General features: G+C 43.0%; 2 protein-coding genes across 2 annotated transcripts; both read right to left on the bottom strand.

Annotated features, from left to right (window-relative positions):
* Positions 1–4,627: 4,627 nt before the first annotated feature.
* On the bottom strand, positions 4,628–6,087 carry LOC124144400 (poly [ADP-ribose] polymerase tankyrase-1-like). Its single transcript, XM_046513760.2, has one exon. It carries the CDS (start codon positions 5,991–5,993, stop codon positions 4,695–4,697), a length of 1,299 nt encoding a protein of 432 aa, XP_046369716.1. The 5' UTR covers positions 5,994–6,087; the 3' UTR covers positions 4,628–4,694.
* Positions 6,088–12,771: 6,684 nt separating this feature from the next.
* LOC124144374 (chitin-binding lectin 1-like) lies at positions 12,772–19,825 on the bottom strand. Its single transcript, XM_046513741.2, has 4 exons — positions 19,600–19,825; positions 18,778–18,844; positions 14,858–14,923; positions 12,772–12,952 (listed from the first exon to the last, which is right to left on the bottom strand). The coding sequence occupies exons 1-4, from the start codon at positions 19,669–19,671 to the stop codon at positions 12,819–12,821; spliced, it is 339 nt and encodes a 112-aa protein (XP_046369697.2). The 5' UTR covers positions 19,672–19,825; the 3' UTR covers positions 12,772–12,818.
* Positions 19,826–21,813: the final 1,988 nt, after the last annotated feature.

Raw genomic sequence — 21,813 nt, forward strand, 5'->3', positions numbered from 1 at the left:
GGATATGATGTGGTTTAGTTGTGAAGGGGAAATACGGGCGATGATTGGTGTGTTCGGAGCCATAATGAAAGTAATTAAAATGATGTAAAACAGTTGTTTTATCACAATCCCCTACCACATTTGCCAACGAGGGGTTTTATCCCAGTTTCCACACTAACGGGGGGCGGTCGGGTAGCCTAGTGGTTAAAGCGTTCGCTCGTCACGCCGAAGACCCGGGTTCGATTCCCGACATGGGTACAATGTGTGAGGCCCATTTCTGGTGTCCCCCGCCGTGATATTGCTGGAATATTGCTAAAAGCGGCGTAAAAACATACTCACTCACTCACTCACTCCACACTCACGGATGGTAGCCATGGCAAATTGAATGATATGCCTGATTTGTGCAATGTTGATATAAATGTGACATTTATGTATGCGTGTGATATTAATGTACAAATTTGTGCAAAATATTTTTGTCTGTAAATAAACATGTGTGCACAAAAATAAGTTGATTGAGCCTCACATAGAAAGACTTGACATACATAGATTAAAATGGTTTATTTTTTAACATTATTCAATTCCACATTGATACACCTTTGCTGATATTATCCGAGTTTCGTAGTTCTTTTCGCATTCCAAAAGGTTATACACAGTTGCTTGAACGCCATCGTTGAAGTCGAAAGGGGTTCTGACGGAGCCAGACGAAGGGAATAAGGTGGGTGCTGAAGGCGTTCAAAGTCACATTCGTGGATTGTAGCCATGGCATCACACTCTTGGTCGACGCCTACCAGATCCGGGGTAGGATAGGTCTTCAGCAACCCATGCTTGCCGTAAGAGGCGACTAACGGGATCGGGTGGTCAGGCTCGCTGACTTGGTTGATGCATGTCATCGTATCCCAATTGCGTGGATCGATGCTAATGATGTCAAACACTGGATTGTCTGGTCTAGACTCGATTATTTACAGACCGCCGTCATACAGCTGGAATATTGCTGAGTGCGGCGTTAAAAAGCAAGCAAGCAAACAAACAAACAAAACATACACAAAGACTTATGTTCGATCCCATATGGTCAGTCTGTGACCTGGTTACGCCATTACTTCTTTATCTATACTTAGGAAAGTACGTGGCATAAGAAACAATATCTTGGTATTCCGCTGCCGGTGATGGGACCCCCAACCTTCACCTCACCGGAAAAACGCTCTCCATGGCGAAGGGGGGAAGCTGCATATGAAATATGGCTTTTCTGCTATATTTCAAAGACTAGTTTTGCAGAACCAGACATATCAAAGGGGGGAAGCTGCATATGAGATATGGCTTTTCTGCTATATTTCAAAGACTAGTTTTGCAGAACCAGACATATCAAAGGGGGGAAGCTGCATATGAGATATGGCTTTTCTGCTATATTTCAAAGACTAGTTTTGCAGAACCAGACATATCAAAGGGGGGAAGCTGCATATGAGATATGGCTTTTCTGCTATATTTCAAAGACTAGTTTTGCAGAACCAGACATATCAAAGGGGGGAAGCTGCATATGAGATATGGCTTTTCTGCTATATTTCAAAGACTAGTTTTGCAGAACCAGACATATCAAAGGGGGGAAGCTGCATATGAGATATGGCTTTTCTGCTATATTTCAAAGACTAGTTTTGCAGAACCAGACATATCAAAGGGGGGAAGCTGCATATGAGATATGGCTTTTCTGCTATATTTCAAAGACTAGTTTTGCAGAACCAGACATATCTACCTTTTTAATGAAGAGGATACAAATACCTTCAATACTGGAACAGAGAAATAATGGGTTATGGAAAATATGATTGCAAATATAACGCGTAATTGGGGTTCGATCCTCTGCCCCAAATGGCATTGTACTTGGGGAATGCGGCAGATACCTATTATACATGGTTTCGACCAAGCGATGGTTAAATTATTGCTTTAAGCCAACGGCTCTTCCATCCACGCAATACCCAGCAAAAAGCCTTCAACATGCTTATCTCTCTCGATCAAAATACCAGTCACAATAAAAGTATTTGGGCTACACTTATAACAAAAATCACCCTTTTCAGTTTAGGCCTTGGATATGCATGGATGGATCAGTGTGTTGGAAATGTCAAAATGTTTATCCAAATATCAATTTGTTAAGTACCTTCATGTTAACCTCACCGCCTCCTTGGTCTAGTGGAGAGCGGAAGGTCCGGGGTTCAATCCCTGGCCGCGTCATACCCGAAGACGTTAAAAGATGGTACTTGTTGTTGCTCTGACTGGCGTTCGGCATTAAGGGGCTAAAACAAGGTCTTGTCGACTCGGAGTCAGTATACTGCGTCTGAGTGGGGTATTCGTGTTAAACGGCGGCATGGTATCTTAGTGGGCCAGCAGTATAAAATCGGCATCAGTCCGGACTAGTACACGCAGCCACAAGCACACACAGACACACACACATGCACGTGGCTATAAAAGTGTCGTTTAACCCCTATTTCACCTCACCTCATTCTAACCCCATATGTTAAATTATTTAAGATATAAACGACTCGAAGTCGTTGTTAATCGTACTAATCTCCACTGCATGGAGAATAAACCACGAGGGGTGCAGTACCATGTGGTTAATTCCACTTGCATTGTTTTATTGTACGATAAACAACGACAACGATTCGTGTATTTCTTATATGATATATCAACATTATGTACAACCTCTATAAGGCTGTTAATAAAATGTACAAGCTTTAAAATTATTTACCTGTATTTAAATGATGACTCCCTGAATACAATACGACCTCGGCATTGTCGAACGATTCCATTTTAAGATCAGGGGGTAAATTTGGTATTTCCCAGATATGTCACAATTTTAATGTCGATTATCTGGTGAAGGTGAAATGTACAAGCTTTAAAATAATTACCCGTATTTTAATAATGATGACTCCCTCAATAGAATCCGACCTCAACAGGGTCGGACAAGTCCACTGTATGCACAGGAGGGTATTTCCCACATATTCTCACAATCCACACGTCGATTACCTGTACATTTTCTGCCAATACCGACTGCCGTATCTCTCAAGCCTTTGGACGCGGCCGTTCGGCCATCGCGTTTATCTGCGTTGCCAAGCTACATCTATTGGGGAACTCACAAGACACTCCCCCTAAAAAATAACGCCGTCTAATATACGTTAGGGCATGTTCGAATCTTCACAAATGACGTCACGGTAGAACAATGTTTTATCGTTAAAAAAAACAACCTTCGTTCTTCATTGTTCTTTGCGATTTATCGCGTAGCTATCTTATATTACAAAATATTGCATTGTACAAACATTATGCTAGAAGAATACGCATACCTTGTACTTATGTTGAACTAGGGGCCTGAGGCCTCTCAGTGTGCCAAGAATAAACAAATTGAAGGTTTAATGCTGAAATACTTCAGCATTTGATAATACAACTTCAAATTAAAATCACTTCAGTTTGCTTCAAGCGTAAACCAAAACGATGCTCTTGTGATGGAAATATGAGTGAGTGGGTGAGTTAATATTTAACTTCACATCGGCAATAGTTCAGTCATATCGTTACGAGAACGGAAATGTGAGGTGAGGTGAAATTAGGTTTAACGTCGCGTCCAAGATTATTGCACTTATATAGCGACGTGCATGTACGTGTGTGTGTTTGTGTGCCTGCTTGTACTAGTCCGGACTGATGCCGATTTACAGTGCTAGCCCACTGAGATTCCAGGCCGCAGTTTAACATGAATACCCCACTCAGACACAGTATACTCCGAGCCGACCAGTCCTTGTTTTAGCCCCTTAATGCCGAGCGCCAGACAGGGTAACAACAAGTATTATCTTTTAACGTCTTTTGGTATGACGCGGCCGGGGATCGAACCCCGGACCTTCCGCTCTCCGGGCGAACGCTCTACCACTAGACCACGGAGGCGGTTGAAGGGAAATGTGAACAAATGAATTAGCTAAAGTAGTCCAGTAAAGGTCAGGGTTCACAATCAGTCAATCAGATGCCAATAGTCACTGAAAAGTGACGTGCATATTGTGCAAATATTAGAAATATGTGCACTGATATGTTTAATAAACAAAATGACGTACTGTATATAAACATGAGTTTGATTTGACACACAACTAACCACGAGACCGGTTATGACCACTGAATCCCCATTGGTCGGTTCGTGGTCAATCAGTTGGAACTGTGGAACCAATCTTCCCTGGAAGCGCCACAGGGAGAATAAAACAAGGTTTCGTTTCTTTCTGCAATATTTCAGGAATATCGAGGAAGGGAGACATCATGTCTCTGCTTCACATCGAATCGAAACTCTAAATTTTTGTTTGTTTATTGTTTAACGCTGCATTCTGCAATATTCCAGCTATATGACGGCGGTCTGTATATAATAGGGTCTGGACCAGACAGTCCAACGATTGACATCATGAGCATCGAACTACGCCAATGGGATACGATGACATGTATCAACCAAGCCAGTGAGCTGACCATCCGATCCCGTTAATCGCCTTTTATGGCAAACATGGGTTGCTGGAGACCTATTCTAGCCCGGATCTTCACGGTGTCGCCGGCGATCGCTGTAACCACTAGGCTACCCCATCCTCCTCAATCGAGGGAGTCCCTGATATACCAACTCAAATATCAATAGAGACAGAAACGGGGCTTGAGAATGGACATTTGACATTTATTGGATGCGTTGTGGACAATATTCAAAAGATACACCCCTCACACTACCATTTCTTTCTTTTACCAGTCTTGCAGTGATAACAAGGCACATGTCGGAGTTTGACAAAGTTCTTAAGTTTCAGAGGCAATGGAAGTAGGTCTACACCAGTCTGGACGCGCTGTCCCAAGCAGTCCCGTACCTCAAAGCAAGCTAGTTCCTTCAAACTCCGCGGCGTACAAACGAAGGCCTTTAGCTGCTCCATCTTGAGTTGCCACGCTGCCTCCGGAGCTCTTAGTGGCAGATCGTACAAGCGGTCGTAGTCGTAGCCATCGCCACTGTCGGCGTCGTCTTCGTCATACATCTCCAGCTCAAACGTCGGGTCGTACCCTGCGTTGATGAACAGGTCCGTTATGTTTACATTCTTTGCGTAGAGAGCCAGAATAAACGCGGTGTGGTAGACACTATTCATCGGCAACATGTCCACGTTGAGGTCGACAATGAGCAAGCGAACGACGTCGTAGAAACCGTGTCTCACGGCCTGGTGTAATGGCGTCCATTCCCTTATATCAGGGCTTTCGGGATCAGCTCCACGAGATTGCAGAAGTTTGGTCATGTCAGTGTTTCGGTGATACACTGCCACGAAAAAAGGTGTCTGTTCTCTCTCGTCTGTCGAGTTCACGTCTGCTCCAGCGTCTATGAGATCTCGCGCTATTTCAAGACATCCGTGACTTGCAGCAATGTGTAGCGGGGTGGTACCGTTTTTGTCACACGAATTAACATCCACATTTTGAGTCACCAAGTACTGAACAATGTCACGCTGTTTTTTGTCAACCACCATAGACAACAGAGACGATTCTTGTTTGCCAATAGTAATATCAACAGACATCCCATGGTTAATGAAATACTTAATGATGTCCAATCTCCCCTTATTAACAGCGTATGCTATTGGAGAAATTCCAGTTGCCTTCCAATCAACACCATCCACGGCATACTGTTCAACAAGGCATTTGACAACACCGACATGTCCCTCCAAACACGCTATATGGATCGGGAAGACGAAATTGCATAATTCTGTCTCATAGTTCGTTTCGTCTAAGCTGAACCCCAAATAGATCAAACAATTCACCATTTCTGCATCTCCACACTGAGCTGCGACCCCGACGGGGAAATAGTCCTGGCGCTTCACGGAAGAATAACAAAACTGGCGATAGTAAGCCGGCGGGTACATGTGTTTTGCCTCAACATACCGCTTCACCGCGCACAGATCGCCTTGTCGGATCAGCGCGTTCAGTTTGGCTACATGTTGGTAATCTTTGTCTGTTAGCTGTGTTACGTCTGTTGTTAAAGTGCCTTCTGTGAACATACTGATCAATTCTTAGTCTTGTTGTTGTCTGTTCCGCGTGTGCAACACACGTGAGTCATCACAACACATCGACTTCCGGGATAAATCTGAGGCGAACAAGCCCAGGCTGCCAGGTGGGCTTTTATCGCTTAGTGTGATTTGAGCTATTTATAGAACGTAGTGACAACGCGAGTGTCCTTTGTTCTCGCTTTGGCCTCTTTTGCGCGCGTTTTGAAATTTCGCGTGTGTTATTCAATTGTTCTATAAATAGCCTTAATTTTTCATACTAAAGGATAAATAACGAAATGTCGCTGGATTTGTTTCCTATACACACGTGCTCAAGAATTTGACACACACGAAAGACGATTGACTCATATAAATGAGAACATACGGCATTATTTAGACTAACATCTAGTTTCTGAAGTGAACATATTTTAGAGATAAAAACAGTTGTTATATTATAGTTCTAAAATATAATAAAAAGAAGCCTTAGAGACTCCCATTGTCTTCATTTAGGAATGATGGAATAAAATCGATACAGAAAATTTTGAAATTGAGGGGTACATATACTATCAATAGTTGTGACAATCTTGAAACATAAATTTCGAGATAGGTAATATTTAGAGAGGATTATTAGAGAGTTGTTTAAAAAAAATAATATAGCAAAGAGTTTCATTGTATGAAGAGTTTGATTACAGGATTAATTGAGAGATGCGTTCTACAATTACAAGATGGTGTTTCCAAAATAAATATTGATTAATTACAATAAATTAATATTATTACAATATAGAGATCAAAAGTTCACGATCACAGTAGTAGCAGTTGTAGTGCTAGTAGTTGTAGCAGTAGTAGCAGCAGTAGCAGTAGCAGCAGCAGTAGTAGCAGTAGAACAAGTAACAGTGGTAGTTACAGTAGTTGTAGTAGTAGTAGTTGTAGTAGTAGAAAAAGTAGTAGTAGTAGCAGGAGCAGCAGATGGAGTAGTGAGTGAGTGAATATGGTATTACGCCGCTTTGAACACAATTCCAGCAATATCACGACGGGGGCCACCGAAAATGAGCTTCACACATTGTACCCATGTCGGGAATCGAACCCGGGTCTTCGTCGTGAACGCTTGAACCACTAGGCTACCCGACCGCCCCAGTAGTAGTAGTAGTAGTAGTAGTAGTAATAGTAGTAGTAATAGTAGTAGTAATAGTAGTAGTAGTAGGAGGAGGAGGAAATCATTGATCAAAATTTAAGAATAACCAATAATGCGCCATTTCACCTGGCAAAAGGACCACTGTGCGCTCGAATTTAATTGTCTGGTACCTGGGGAGTATGGAGTTCTAGCTGCCTTATAATAACTTCTTTGAGAGGCATTTACAAGAGCTAGAAGGAGGCATACAGAAGAGCTAGAAGGGGGCATTTAGTAGAGCTAGAAGGAGGCATTTAGAAGAGCTAGAGAGAGGCATATAGAAGAGCTTGGAGGCATTTACAAGAGCTAGAAGGAGGCATATAGAAGAGCTAGAAGGAGGCATACACATGAGCTAGAAGGAGGCATTTAGAAGAGCTAGAAATAGATATATAGAAGAGCTAGGAAGAGGCATATAGAAGTGCTAGGAGGCATTTACGAGAGCTAGAAGGAGGCATATAGAAGAGCTAGAAGGGGGCATTTAGAAGAGCTAGAAAGAGGCATATTGAAGCTAAGAAAGAGAAGCTATGAAACATGGCTGGCTGTGCTGTAGTAGTAACATATAGGTTTTCTGTGTTTAATTTCCTGAATGTCAGCAGTAACCGAATTTAATTATAATAAAAATGTTTAAGAATTTTATAATAAAAAATGCAAAATCATCAACTGGATTTTTTTCTACTGATTGCTTATAGCCAACCATATATGGGAAATAACTGGAACGATGCATTACCAAAATGAACGTACAAAAACGTACTCAAAGGCACGTTCGGCAAAACCAGGCACCAGAAACGTTGTCCTCTAGGCTCGAATACTTCCAGGGGCGGTGGGGTAGCCTAGTGGTTAAAGCGTTCCCTCGTCACGCTTAAGGGTTCAATTCCCCACATGGGCACAATGTGTAAAAGCCCATTTCTAGTGTACCCCGCCGTGCTGGAATATTGCTAAAAGCGGCGTGAAACCATACTCACTCACTCACTCGAATACTTCCAGGGCCTCGGGGAATGGGTGGTTTGTTGTTGACTGCGGCGTTAAGCACCATTCACTCCCTCGTTCACTCTCCAATACCTTTTGCAGGTGATTGGCTCGAGACCAGATTGTACTAATTCAAAAAGAGTTCATAATCTATACGCTGATCTCATCAGGTCTATAATATTTCCATTATATAATGATAAATGTCGAAATAGAGTAACAGAGATATGATACACTGGATATATCACGCACGAGCTTACACTACAGCGCAAAGGTTTGTTACCGTATGCTACCGTAAAATTGCGAATAATCCACAGAGAAAAGTTGCGAATAATTTGCGAATAATTCGCGAATAATTCTCAAATAATCCGCGTACATCCACGGATTTCTGTGAAAACTAATTCGCGACCCAAAAGGGACCTTATGGGTGCTAGGAAACAGTTTCGACTTCCACTTACTTAAGTGATAATCGATATGTGTGATGTCATGTATCTCTGTAAGAAATATGAATTGAAGCTTGTGAATTGCATATTTGTGTTCCGAAGATGCGATTTTCACCCATTAGGTACCTGATCTCGTGGTTGGTCACGTTTGTGTATTCATGGCCCTTATTGGGACGTTTGAGGATCTATAACGTCGTCAACGCGTGGCGGTTCTCTGTATTTAAATCAGGCTAGAATCCAAATATATGTACACTGGTAGGTGTAAGTGCTGGTGGTTAATGGTCAATCGCTATTTGTTCTCGCTGTACGGGGGCGGTCGGGTAGCCTAGTGGTTAAAGCGTTCGCTCGTCACGCAGAAGACCCGGGTTCGAATCCCGACATGGGTACAATGTGTGAAGCCCATTTCTGGTGTCCCCCGCCGTGATACTGCTGGAATATTGCTAAAAGCGGCGTACAACCAAACTCACTCACTCTCTCTCGCTGTATATATGCCGCCCTCATGAGTGTTACTGCAGCAAAGACACTTTGAAAGTATAATAAATAAATCACGGTACAGATGATGTTTTCATTAATCTTTACACATATTCCTTGTGTAGTCACGGAAGCAAGCCTAGTATGGTACCGAACAGAACATGCAAGAAACAAATATTGTATAGAAACACAAACACGCTTTATGGATGTGATTCCTTGTATCGTCAAGGAAGCAGGCCTATGGTACCGAACAGAACACACAAGAAACAAATATTGTATAGAAGCACTAACACGCTTTTTGGATGTGATTCCTTGTGTCGTCAAGGAAGCAAGCCTATTGTGCCGAACAGAACATGCAAGAAACAAATATTGTATAGAAGCACAAACACGCTTTATGGATGTGATTCCTTGTGTGGTCAAGGAAGCAAGCCTATGGCACCGAACAGAACATGCAAGAAACAAATATTGTATAGAAGCACAAACACGCTTTATGGATGTGATTCCTTGTGTCCTCAAGGAAGCAAGCCTACGATACCGAACAGAACATGCAAGAAACAAATATTGTATAGAAACACAAACACGCTTTATGGATGTGATTCCGTTGTCGTCAAGGAAGAAAGCCTATGGCACCGAACAGAACATGCAAGAAAGAAATATTATATAGAAACACAAACACGCTTTATGGACGTGATTAATGTTTTCTATACCCTTTCATAACGAAGATTATTGCTCACATATCTTGGTGTTGAAGTGGTCGATACAGTCTATACATAGTGAGTGAGTTGGGTTTAACGCCGCTTTTAACAGTATTCCAGTTATATCATGGCGTGTCAGCTTAATGTGGGAGGAAAGCCCAAAGTGATGCAGGTCTCAGACGTTTACCACTTCGGTGAAACCCACGAGCACGGGTATGGTACTGACAAACCTAGAAACATAATTGGGGCGAACCGGGATTCGAACCCACAATCATAGGTTTCTGGCATGCCCAAGGGACGCAACTCTGCACAGCGAATCGCGGCGCCTTAGACGACTGGGCCACCCGTGCCCCCAGTCTATACATAAACTGCTTGAAGTCATCATATGTATAATACTATCCTCATTATAAGTTTAAAATAAACTGTTCCAACTTAAACTGTTTGTTTCTTTGTTGTTTAACGCCGCATTCAGCAATATTCCAGCTTTCTGACAGCGGTCTGTAAAATAACAGAGTCTGGACCAGACAATCCAGTAATTGACAATACAAGCATCGATCCACACAATTGGGATACGATGACATGCATCAACCGAGTCAGCGAACCTGACCACCCGATCGCGTTAGTCGCCTTTTACGACAAGCATAGTCTCTATATTATCGTGGTTTCGCTGTAGGTTCTAACACCGTGATAGAACCTACTACACCGAAACGTCGCTCCTAATTGTAATAAAGAAGTTGTTCATCCATATATCTTATCCTTACTTAGTACTCCAACTTCTAAATGCCTCTCAAAGAAGGTGTTCCAAGTGTGGTTAGAATGACATCAAATTAGTAAATTATATCAATAATATGATTCTATATTATCGGGGGCTCTATATTATCGTGTTATCGGTAAATCTCGTAATCCACAACCCTTGTCGACTGTTTACTTGTGCAAAACTAAGCACGATATTTCATCGCATTATCAAATACAGGACTCGTTGTGGTATGTCACGGCTACTCGTATGTATACACCTTAACTTTTTTATGATAGTTGCTGGAATGTTTTTGAAGTGGAATTACCTCTACTTCTTTTCGAAATTGGTTAGAAAACAACCCATTTGTTTGGACGAAGTCCCTGGACCCATTCTAGTTCGTATGCATACTGATTATGCATAATCCAAGACAGGAAGTGATATAAACCACATAATCCACACGACGTGTCACACCTCAAAATAGCCATACCGCGATAATATAGAGTTGCCCACCCTTGAGTCGCTAGTGACAGGTACTTTGTTTACCAAACGATAAAGAAAATCTGCATCCATTAGCCCTAATAGATGAGTCATAAAAGTTGAACAGAGAACAAGAAACATTTTGCGTATGACATATTTAATCGTCATTACGATTCATTATTAATAATAACTACCGCGATAATATAGCGTACCATGCTCCATGAAAGTATTCGACAAACATCTTGACATTGCAGAGTGTAAATGGTCGACATGTGGATAGTACCCGAAATAATGTTATGTATAAGATTAAATAGAAATAATTCTGTAAAGCAACCTTCAAAGCTCTTAATTTCACGAGCTGAGAAAAGATGTATATAGGCTGCGACGCTATTGGGGTGTGAGTGAGTGAGTTGGGTTTAACACCGCTTTTAACATTATTCCAGTTATATCACGGCGTGTCAGCTTAATGTGGGAGGAAAGCCCGAAGTGATGCAGGTCTTAGACGTTTACCACTTCGGTGAAACCCACGAGCACGGGTATGGTGCTGACAAACCTAGAAACATAATTGGGGCGAACCGGGATTCGAACCCACAATCATAGGTTTCTGGCGTGCCCAAGGGACGCAACTCTGCACAGTGAATCGTGGCGCCTAAGACGACTGGGCCACCCGTACCCCCGCAACGCTATTGGGATACAATGACATGCATCAACCTAGTCTGACCACCCGATCCCATTAGTCGCTTATAAGATCAGTTCTAACCGGGCGAGGGGCGGTCGGGTAGCCTTGTGGTTAAAGACCCGGGATCGATTCCCGACATGGGTACAATGTGTGAAGCCCATTTCTGGTGTACCCCGCCGTGATATTGCTGGAATATTGATAAAAGCTGCGTAAAACCAACATCACTCACTCACTCTAACCGGGCGAAAGCCAAGAAGAGGGTGTGAATGGAATATGGTTGATCAGTTTATTTAATGATATAATGCTCTGGGGTGAGATCCAAACTGTCTATCGATTTGGGATGGCAAAGTTAATTTTTATCAATACAGTATTCATTATTTCTCTCTGATGTGATAGTTTGCTATAACTAATAACTGTAGCTCAATGAGTTTTTCTCCAAAGTCGCATTAGAATAGCCGAATAATACATTATATAATTTCAGTAAACTACGGTTATAACGAACTATAATTTGTGTTCGTTATATCCGTCAGTTCTCAATAAGCTTGTTCGGTATAAGCATAGTTTAGATATGTTCAAGGTAAAACGGTTCTCGGCATACTCCAGAAACACGTGGAATATAAACTGCCGGTGTGTTGGACCTCAGGTTTGCCGTGTTTCGCCCTTTGTGTCAGACCGCCTCCGTGGTCTAGCGGTAGAGCGTCCGCCCGGAGAGCGGAAGGTCCGGGGTTCGATCCCCGGCCGCGTCATACCAAAAGACGTTAAAAGATGGTACTTGTTGTTACCCTGTCTGGCGCTCGGCATTAAGGGGCAAAAACAAGGACTGGTCGGCTCGGAGTGTGTCTGAGTGGGGTATTCATGTTAAACTGCGGCATGGTATCTCAGTGAGCTAGCACTATAAATCGGTATCAGTCCGGACTAGTACAAGCAGCCACACAAACACACACACGTACATGCACGTCGCTATAAAAGTGCAATAATCTTGGACGCGACGTTAAACCCCATTTCACCTCACCTCACCCACTGTGCCTAGCAACGTTTTGATAACGTTTGTAATTTTTGGCCAAATCCAATTTTCTTTCTGTTCCCCGGCAGTGTAGCGTGTGTACCTTATAAAACTGCACTTGAAAAGAAAACAAGGAAAATATATATTTATTCCAGCATTTATTCAAGAGATGTACTCTGAACTGTACAACAGGCCTTCTTGAAGTTTACCTCCCAGGCGGTGGCGTTGATGGCGGCGGTGGCGGCGGCGGTGGCGGTGGCGGTGGCGGTGGCGGCGGCGGCGGCGGCGGCCATCCTCCAGGGTTGCCAAAGACGGAACTGATATTGGAAAGGTCAGGACCTGAAAAAATGGGAAATATTCGTCAAATACTCAGTTTCATTTCGGACCTCACCGGGGAAATACACCTTTAGCTGGAGCGTGTTGATTGAACTACTGGTCATACGGTTGCTCTATTTCACAGTTTGGTGTTTCAGTCTCCTAACACCTCTGGACATGTTTAGCATGGGTTAACACTAAATCTTGTAACCGTCACTGAATAAAAGCCTTGCTGATAGACATATGTGTTCTTCTATCAGTCGGCTTTACATCCAAAACAACATCGTCAGTCATCCCCAAAAGGCTGGGTTTACCACTAGCAGGATGTCCGTATTTAAGAGTGAGTTAGTGAGTTGGGTTTACGCCGCTTTTAACAGTATTCCAGTTATATCACGGCTTGTCAGCTTAATGTGGGAGGAAAGCCCGAAGTGATGCAGGTCTCGGGCGTTTATGATTCGGTGAAACCCACGAGCACGGGTTTGGTGTTGACATACCACGAAACATAATCGGGGCGAACCGGGATTCGAACCCACATTCATAGGTGTCTGGTGTGCACAAGGGACGTAACTCTGCACAGCCAATCGCGGCGCCTCAGACGATTTGGCCACCCGTACCCCACGTATCTAAGAGGGTTGACCGATAAGTTATGAGCTTCTCATGGAAAGGCTTGACCTGATCCATGAAAACATTTAAATGATGTATTTTCCATCATATTCCACTTCCTCATTGATACACTTTTGCCAACGATGTTGGAGGGATTATATCTCCGTTACGTGGAAGTCCTTCTTTTGGCTGTTCAGAATGTTCTCCAAGACTGCTCTCCAAGAGAGCTTTCGTCATGTTTGGCACCAGATGGAAGACTGACAGAGCCAGATCAGGAGGATCTGAAGAAGTTAGAGCCACACTTTGATTGTATCCATGGCCTTGACTTTTGTGTATGCTGGCGCATTGTCGTGATGGAAGGGCATACTAATTCTCAGTCTCTTAGTGTAAATATCATCCTGTAATTGCCTCAAAAGTGCTCTGTTTATTGTCTGTTATACTTTCGACATCCCATAACACAGAGACCATAATAACCTTTCCAGCTGTTGGGACAGTCTTTACCTTCTGTGGTGGTGGTGTTGACAGATGCTTTGTTTTGATTGTTTGTTTGGACTCTGGCTGGAAGTGGTTAACCCAGGTTTCATTCAAAGTCACAAATCGTTTGCAAGAATCTTTCTGGATGAGTTTCAAACAGAGCAATATGAAGTCATTCGCCAGACGTTCATCACCATATTTCTGGTGTTGATTTTGTGGCAGACCTTCAAGGACGAGGTCGTTTTCAAGGTTCTCGCTGTCACGCTTAAATTCTGCTGCACACCTTGTACAGTGACATAAGAAAGTGCACCCTCCCCCTGCAAGTCCTTGATCACTGCACGTTCCTCAAGGTTGTCCAGTTTCCAAAGGTCACAGATCCCTGCCTATTTAAAAATGTACGGCAGTGTTACAGCGAAACAAATTGCACAATAGACTCACGCTTTTGTGGATATACCTTCTTGACATGTCATGTCCACAGCGAAAGATTTCATAATTGTACAATTCCTTCTATGTGAGGCTCAGAAATTATCAATCAACCCTCCTAGATCTACAGGGGGCTTGGGTGGCCCAGTCGTCTAAGGCGCCGCGATTCGCTGTGCAGAATTGCGTCTGTTTTGCACGCCAGAAACCTATGATTGTGGGTTCAAATCCCGGTTCACCCCGATTATGTTTCTAGGTTTGTCAGCACCATACCCGTGCTCGTGGGTTTCACCGAAGTGGTAAACGTCTCAGACCTGCATCATTTCCAGCTTCCCTCCCACATTAAGCTGACACGCCGCGATATACTGGGTTATACCATCGGCTCAGAACACACTCTATTAAGTTCAATATCAGGAATAATATACAACTTACCACAAAACTCAGTGGAGCCTATTCGGTAACATTTCTGGCCGTCTTTACACACTTTGCTACACTGATCTGAAAAATACAGTTATTGTTATAATATCAGCATGTACGACTGGTGATTAAAGCTGACATTTGGTAGTAATGTCTTAACTTTCTTGTGTGACATTGTACCACTCAACACCTGATATGGACACTGTATATTCTGGTATATATCTACTGACGGCCAAACAAACTACATCAAACTGAAATTTGAAAACATTTACAGACACCATCGAATGCAACTATTCGCTAAGCCACAACCGAGCAAAACTAAACCGTTGTCCGAGTATGATGCTTGTTAAATTTTGGAAGAGCTAAAAATGTGACCAAAGGAGTTATTGAAGAACGGTTGTGAGGTGAAATAGGGTTTAACATCGCGTTCAAGATGATTGCACTTATATAGCGGCGTGCGTGTGTGAGTGTGTGCGTTTGTGTCTGTGTAACATACATACCCCACTCAGACACAGTATACTGACTCCGAGCCGACTCGTACTTGTTTTATCCCCTTAATGCCGAGCGCCAGGTGTGATAGTAACAACAAGTACCATCTTTTAACGTCTTTTGGTATGACGCGGCCGGGATCGAACCCCGGACCTTATGCTCTCCGGGCGGACATTAAACCAATAGACCACGGAGGCTGTCGACTTAATAACGCCTCCACCAGGGGTATGAATGTCGTACAGTGGTATGACAAAGCATATACACTGATGCCAAAACACAACCGGAATGCCAAGAATGACAACAGAACGGCGATAGCGAACCATTGTATGATACGGATGGCAGAAACCCACTCTCAAGTGGCGAGGACCTTCGGCTGTTCCCGTGTGGCCGTACCAAACCTGATGCAACGGTACAGTCAGACAGGTCAGACATCACAGGACAAGTACGGTCAGACATAACAGAAATAGTACGGGTCAGACATCATAGGACAAGCACGGGTCAGACATGTCAGACATCACAGGACAAGTACGGGTCAGACATGTCAGACATCACAGTACAAGCACGGGTCAGACATCACAGTACAAGCACGGGTCAGACATCACAGTACAAGCACGGGTCAGACAGTGGCAGTGGTAGGCAGTGTGTCACAGCACCCCAGACCTCGTGGCACAGCGCCCCAGACATCATGTCAGACATCTTACAAGACGAGTACGGGTCAGACACGTCAGACATCACAGGACAAGTACGGGTCAGACATCACAGTACAAGCACGGGTCAGACATCACAGTACAAGCACGGGTCAGACATCACAGTACAAGCACGGGTCAGACATCACAGTACAAGCACGGGTCAGACATCACAGTACAAGCACGGGTCAGACATCACAGTACAAGCACGGGTCAGACATCACAGTACAAGCACGGGTCAGACATCACAGTACAAGCACGGGTCAGACAGTGGCAGTGGTAGGCAGTGTGTCACAGCACCCCAGACCTCGTGGCACAGCGCCCCAGACATCATGTCACAGCCCCCCCCCCCCCCCCCCCCCCCCCTCCGACCCCGAGTCACGACACTCAATGGGACCGGTATCTGCGAACACTGCATCCCCGTAATCGCTTTCTGACACTGGCACCATTCGTTGTGCCCAAAGTTGAACCGGCAAACTGTGACCAGGTTGCAATGAGCATTAGAGAAAAGGCGATGCCGCTTTCCATGTAGCGAGAGACACAGGGTACCCTATTCAAGTACGATAGCGTCATACCCTACACAACACTAGTGTACATTAATTAACACACAACGTGTTACCTTGGCCAGCACGCTCTCGCCCACTGAAAACCTCTGTTCGACCCGGCTTCATCACCAGTATCCGTTTGCCTATTATTTTGGTTTCGTGTCTTTTTGTACAGAAAATACTGACATACTTGTTTTTCCTTTTTCTGTGGTGACAAAAATACCTCTGGTAAAGTCCTTTTTGGGCTTTCAGTTTTAATAATCATATCAGCTTGGTGTGACTGTGTATTACGTCGACGTTGTTCTTTAGAATGCTCCCGGCTACCAACCAGGTACATGTATTTCTGATTTAACATATTTTGTATTCAGTGACTCTGGATGGACAAACAGGCCAAGAGGGCTTATGTTAAATATTTGCCCGTTTTCACCATGTGTAAACTTTGAGGGACACCTGTAGCGAACTTAAACTTGCTGACCTGTTGTCTGCTGTATAGGTAACCTATACCTAACAAGTATGCCACAAGACGTGCCACTCCATGTACAACTCTGTAATGTCATATACTGAATTGAATAAAAAATATTATAAAAAAAAGAAAAAAAGAAGGCTTATGTTTATACCTCGCCAGTACAAATTATATCCACGAAGGCATTATACAAAATACTACATGAAGACAAACTAAATACTTTAAAAAAACCATGTGGTCAAGAACAACAGCTTAGTGTTATGAGTGGTAGAAGATTAGAATATGCAGGATTTATAGCCTCACGTTAGGTTAAACCCCTTGGAATGAAGTATGTATGAATGTACTGATGTCAAGATATCTAAATTACTAGAATTTTCATTCAGAATAGTGTTAAGATCAACTCCCCCAGAGTATAAAAATGAATCATTTGTTTCACCTTTTTAAAAGGGACCGGAAAGGAAATAGTGTCATACATGTTCATGGTTTTTTTCCCATAAGAACAAGTTGCATTATCATAAATGTCTCTTTCAAGTACGGGTCAGACATGTCAGACATCACAGGACAAGTACGGGTCGGACATCATAGGACAAGTACGGGTCAGACATGTCAGACATCAGATATGTCAGACATCACAAGACAAGTACGGGTCAGACATGTCAGACATCACAAGACAAGTACGGGTCAGACATGTCAGACATCACAGGACAAGTACGGGTCAGACATGTCTGACATCACAAGACAAGTACGGGTCAGAAATGTCAGACATCACAAGACAAGTACGGGTCAGACATGTCAGACATCACAAGACAAGTACGGGTCAGACATGTCAGACATCACAAGACAAGTACGGGTCAGACATGTCAGACATCACAAGACAAGTACGGGTCAGACATGTCAGACATCACAAGACAAGTACGGGTCAGACATGTCAGACATCACAAGACAAGTACGGGTCAGACATGTCAGACATCACAAGACAAGTACGGGTCAGACATGTCAGACATCACAAGACAAGTACGGGTCAGACATTTCATTTCTGTAGGCATTTACATCACGACAACCAAGCCTGAATCGAGAATGTACAAACTGACTCTCCTGGTATTTCTGCTTTCTCGTTTGAACATAATCATATGCAATAGACAAATTTACGATGCGTATTGGCGGAGCTTGTTTTGCCTATATATTGATTTCTTTGTTGTTAAACGCACAATATTCCAGTTGTATGACGGCGCTATGTAAATAATCGCGTCTGGACAAGACCAGTTATAAATGTGGGGCCCGACGGCACCCTCACAACCAGGACACCGAGGTTGACAACGCGCAATACATGTGTGAAGACAAACTGTATACACTCTTCAGTCATTTGAGATGATCGGCTGTGCAAACCGATGTCATGCATGTCATTGACTTTCTCCCTGTAGTGTTGTGCATACATAAACGTACATACGTACGTACGTACCTGCCTGCCTGTCTGCCTACCTGCCTGCCTACCTACCTGCCTGTCTGCCTGCCTGCCTGCCTGCCTACCTACCTACATACCTACATACATACCTACATACCTACCTACCTACATACATACATACATACATACATATTCCCTTACGAGCGAACGCCAGGCAGGGTTACAACAAGTACCATCTCTTAACGCTCTCCGGGCAGACGCTCAATCTACAAGACCACGGAGCAGGATTGCCCAGCTGGAGTTTACATTATGATCACATCAAGATCGATCCTCCCAAAGCCCGAACTCACTTGTAGCACATGTTGCCACAGTCACACAAAGTAGCAGAACCAACAGCAACTTCCGGGTCATGGCCAACTGAAATCACAACGTCAGAGTTTAAAATACACCCTACTTCGTAACACGGAAATAATTGTTTTATTCGTCACAACTAAGAAAAAAAGGTTTCTTATTTCTCAAAATGTATATACTTTGTGAGAATTATATTGTATATAGCAATATGCTCCCTGTGGCACCGGAAAACAAAAACCTTACATTACTTTAGCATTTGTAGGAATTCTTACTTTGCAGAAATATCCATGCTGCCCGAAACGTAATGTTCATTTTTAATCACCCAGAGACACGTTTCTACACACACTATAGTTAATTACAGTTAACTACGGTTATAACGAACACGCTTATAACGAACTAACGGATATAACGAACTAACGTTTTAGCCCCGACTATATGCTGTAGTTATGCTGTATATATATGCTTATAACGAATTACGGTTATAACGAACCAAAATTAGTAGTCCCTTTGAGTTCGTTATAAGCGTAGTTTACTGTAGTATAGAAACATAATTGGTAATGTAGCTTCCCCCCATGCCATGATAAAAAAACATGTACATGCAGAATACATGCATATATCAAGAAAACAAGAAAGCTTGAGTTTGTAAAATGTAACTACGTCATTAAATGTTATAAATGTACAAATGTAACATTATTGGACAGTGTACAATAACAGTTCTGATAATATTTTCTGCATCCTTTCATTTAATAATCTGCCACTTACCTTTGTTTCTTTTGACGTTTATATTCTGTACAATGACAACCAGATTAATGCAGACTTACCTCAACAAAGATTCCTTCCGGTATGACCCCGTTATTTCTGTATGCATGTGTACTACAGCCCACGTGTTCCATATAATCAATGACTTTGTATTGTCACGAATCACTCCAACACCAACGCAAATTCTCCTCGTCGAAAGATATGTTTAATGTAAAGTCGTAAGTAGCTATCAGATGAAACACTCATGTTGGACGATTACCGGCCTAACAGTAAACCTGTTAGAACGTTATCACGGACGGTAAAATGATAATCCGATGTGTAATATAATTTTGGTGTCCCTATGCATCTAATGTAAATGTCGTTTGTTTGTTTGTTGTTTAACGCCTCACTCAGCAATATTCCAGCTTTATGACGGCGGTCTGTAAATAATCGAGTCTGGACCAGACAATCCAGTGATTGACATCATGAGCAGCGATCTACGCAGTTTTGATACGATGACATGCATCAACCAAGTCAGCAAGCCTGACACCCGATACCGTTAGTCGCCATTTTACGACAAGCATAGTCCCCTTATACGGCAAGCAAGGCTTGCTGAAAAACAATTCCACCCCGGATCTTCACGGGTCATCTGATATGAAGATATGTAGATATACAATATTTTGTGTTCCAGATTATTAAAACACATTCGCTTCCCCCAAAAAATGTTGTTTTGCGTTACATATAACAAAGTTACGACCATACATATTTATAAATATGCATATGTATGTACATTATTTTCCATAACGTACAGACTTCATACTTCAAATCGAACTTGATGTTTGTGTCAGTTTACGATCAGCTGAAAAGATGATGAGCTCGGCGTCATCCGTACAAAACAATTAGGACCATAAGAATCATCCGAACAATTAAAACCTAATTTGAATCCTTAATCAACAGCAGCACATCGCAGTGATATTGGCATGGATGCTATCTTTCAATGCATTATGCGCAGATTATCCCAGCATAATTGGCTTTAAAGGGGGATAGCATAATCGTTGTAGCGTTCGCTCGTCACGTCGATGGCCTGGGTTCGATTCCCCACATGGCATGGGTACACGGTACAATGCGTAATCGATGCTGCCCATTTCTGGTATCGAAATTTTGAAATGTTCAAGCGATACTACTTCTCACACAATCATGAATCTTCGAAAGCGAGATCTTTTTCAGCAGTACATTTGACGTCACAGTGAGTAATGTCTCCACACACGGATCAAAATAAGTAGCATGATTTGTGCCCCTATGTGGCAGCCTCTGCAGCACCCACAAGGAACAGCATCATCAACAGTTATTGAAGGCATGGCGACATGGAGTACCATTGTGTTTTTACCTCAGTTACATGCTCAATGTGGCTTGACATCAATATGATCCGTCAGCTGTTGCAAATTAATAACTGGATACGTTCAATGCCTTTTCACATTTTCCTTACCGCAACAAGAATACATATTAAATAAAAGTGTCCTTATGGGTTCTGAAAATACACACGTTACTTTAACGTTTCATGAAAATCTGCTTAGATAACATTTCCTAATTTAATGGATGATTTTTCGATCTTTTTTGGAACGTATATGTGGAATATAATAATTTAGAAACAACATGGACGGTTTGTGCTGTAGTTCAATCTGCCCTTGATGTAAGGTTGTGCATATAGTCTTCAAAAAAGAAACGCAAAGCCAGATTTGTGTGAGGTAGGAAAATACATATATACGAGGAAGGTATTGAGCCACAATGTTGTGGAGAGAACACTTGGTGATTGTAGTCATCTCAATTATTGGTACATAGGAAAAGACCAGGTGAAGGTCAGTTACCATCAATACGCGTATGGAATCGATAGCGGCCTGACATCTCCTGCCAATGGAGGAGACGAGTATGTGAATCACATCCTGGGGAAAGGTACCCAACACGGCCCGCAACGCAAAAGACAACTGCTGTGACGTCTGGGGTTGTGGGTGACGTCGGCGTAGCCGTCTATCTAATTCATCCCACAGGTGCTCTATCGGGTTCAAGTCCGAGGATCTGGGGGCCAGGGGAGAACATCATCGTTGTTGTAGACATGCTGTTGTGACCTGTGCTGTAGGTGGTCGAGGTTGTCCTGATGGAATACCCCGTTGCCGTTGGCTGCAATTGGAAGGACGTGTGGTAGGAGAATTTCGTTGATGTATCGTTGAGCCGTAAGATTGCCCTGGATATGGACCAGACCTTTTCTGCCAGGATGAGAGATAGCCTTCCACATCAGAGAT

Source organism: Haliotis rufescens, unplaced genomic scaffold (genome assembly GCF_023055435.1).
Source record: "Haliotis rufescens isolate VD_foot unplaced genomic scaffold, xgHalRufe1.0.p SCAF_10, whole genome shotgun sequence".
NCBI classification, from domain to species: domain Eukaryota; kingdom Metazoa; phylum Mollusca; class Gastropoda; order Lepetellida; family Haliotidae; genus Haliotis; species Haliotis rufescens.

Bases quoted from the DNA above. Each gene is read 5' to 3' on its own strand.
- LOC124144400 (XM_046513760.2), bottom strand. From the start codon at position 5,993: ATGTTCACAGAAGGCACTTTAACAACAGACGTAACACAGCTAACAGAC.
- LOC124144374 (XM_046513741.2), bottom strand. From the start codon at position 19,671: ATGGAACACGTGGGCTGTAGTACACATGCATACAGAAATAACGGGGTC. The intron at 18,845-19,599 runs GTAAGTCTGCAT...TTGTGATTTCAG, and splicing joins CGGAAGGAATCTTTGTTGAG to TTGGCCATGACCCGGAAGTT. The intron at 12,953-14,857 runs GTAAGTTGTATA...CCATTTTTTCAG, and splicing joins AGGCTCCACTGAGTTTTGTG to GTCCTGACCTTTCCAATATC.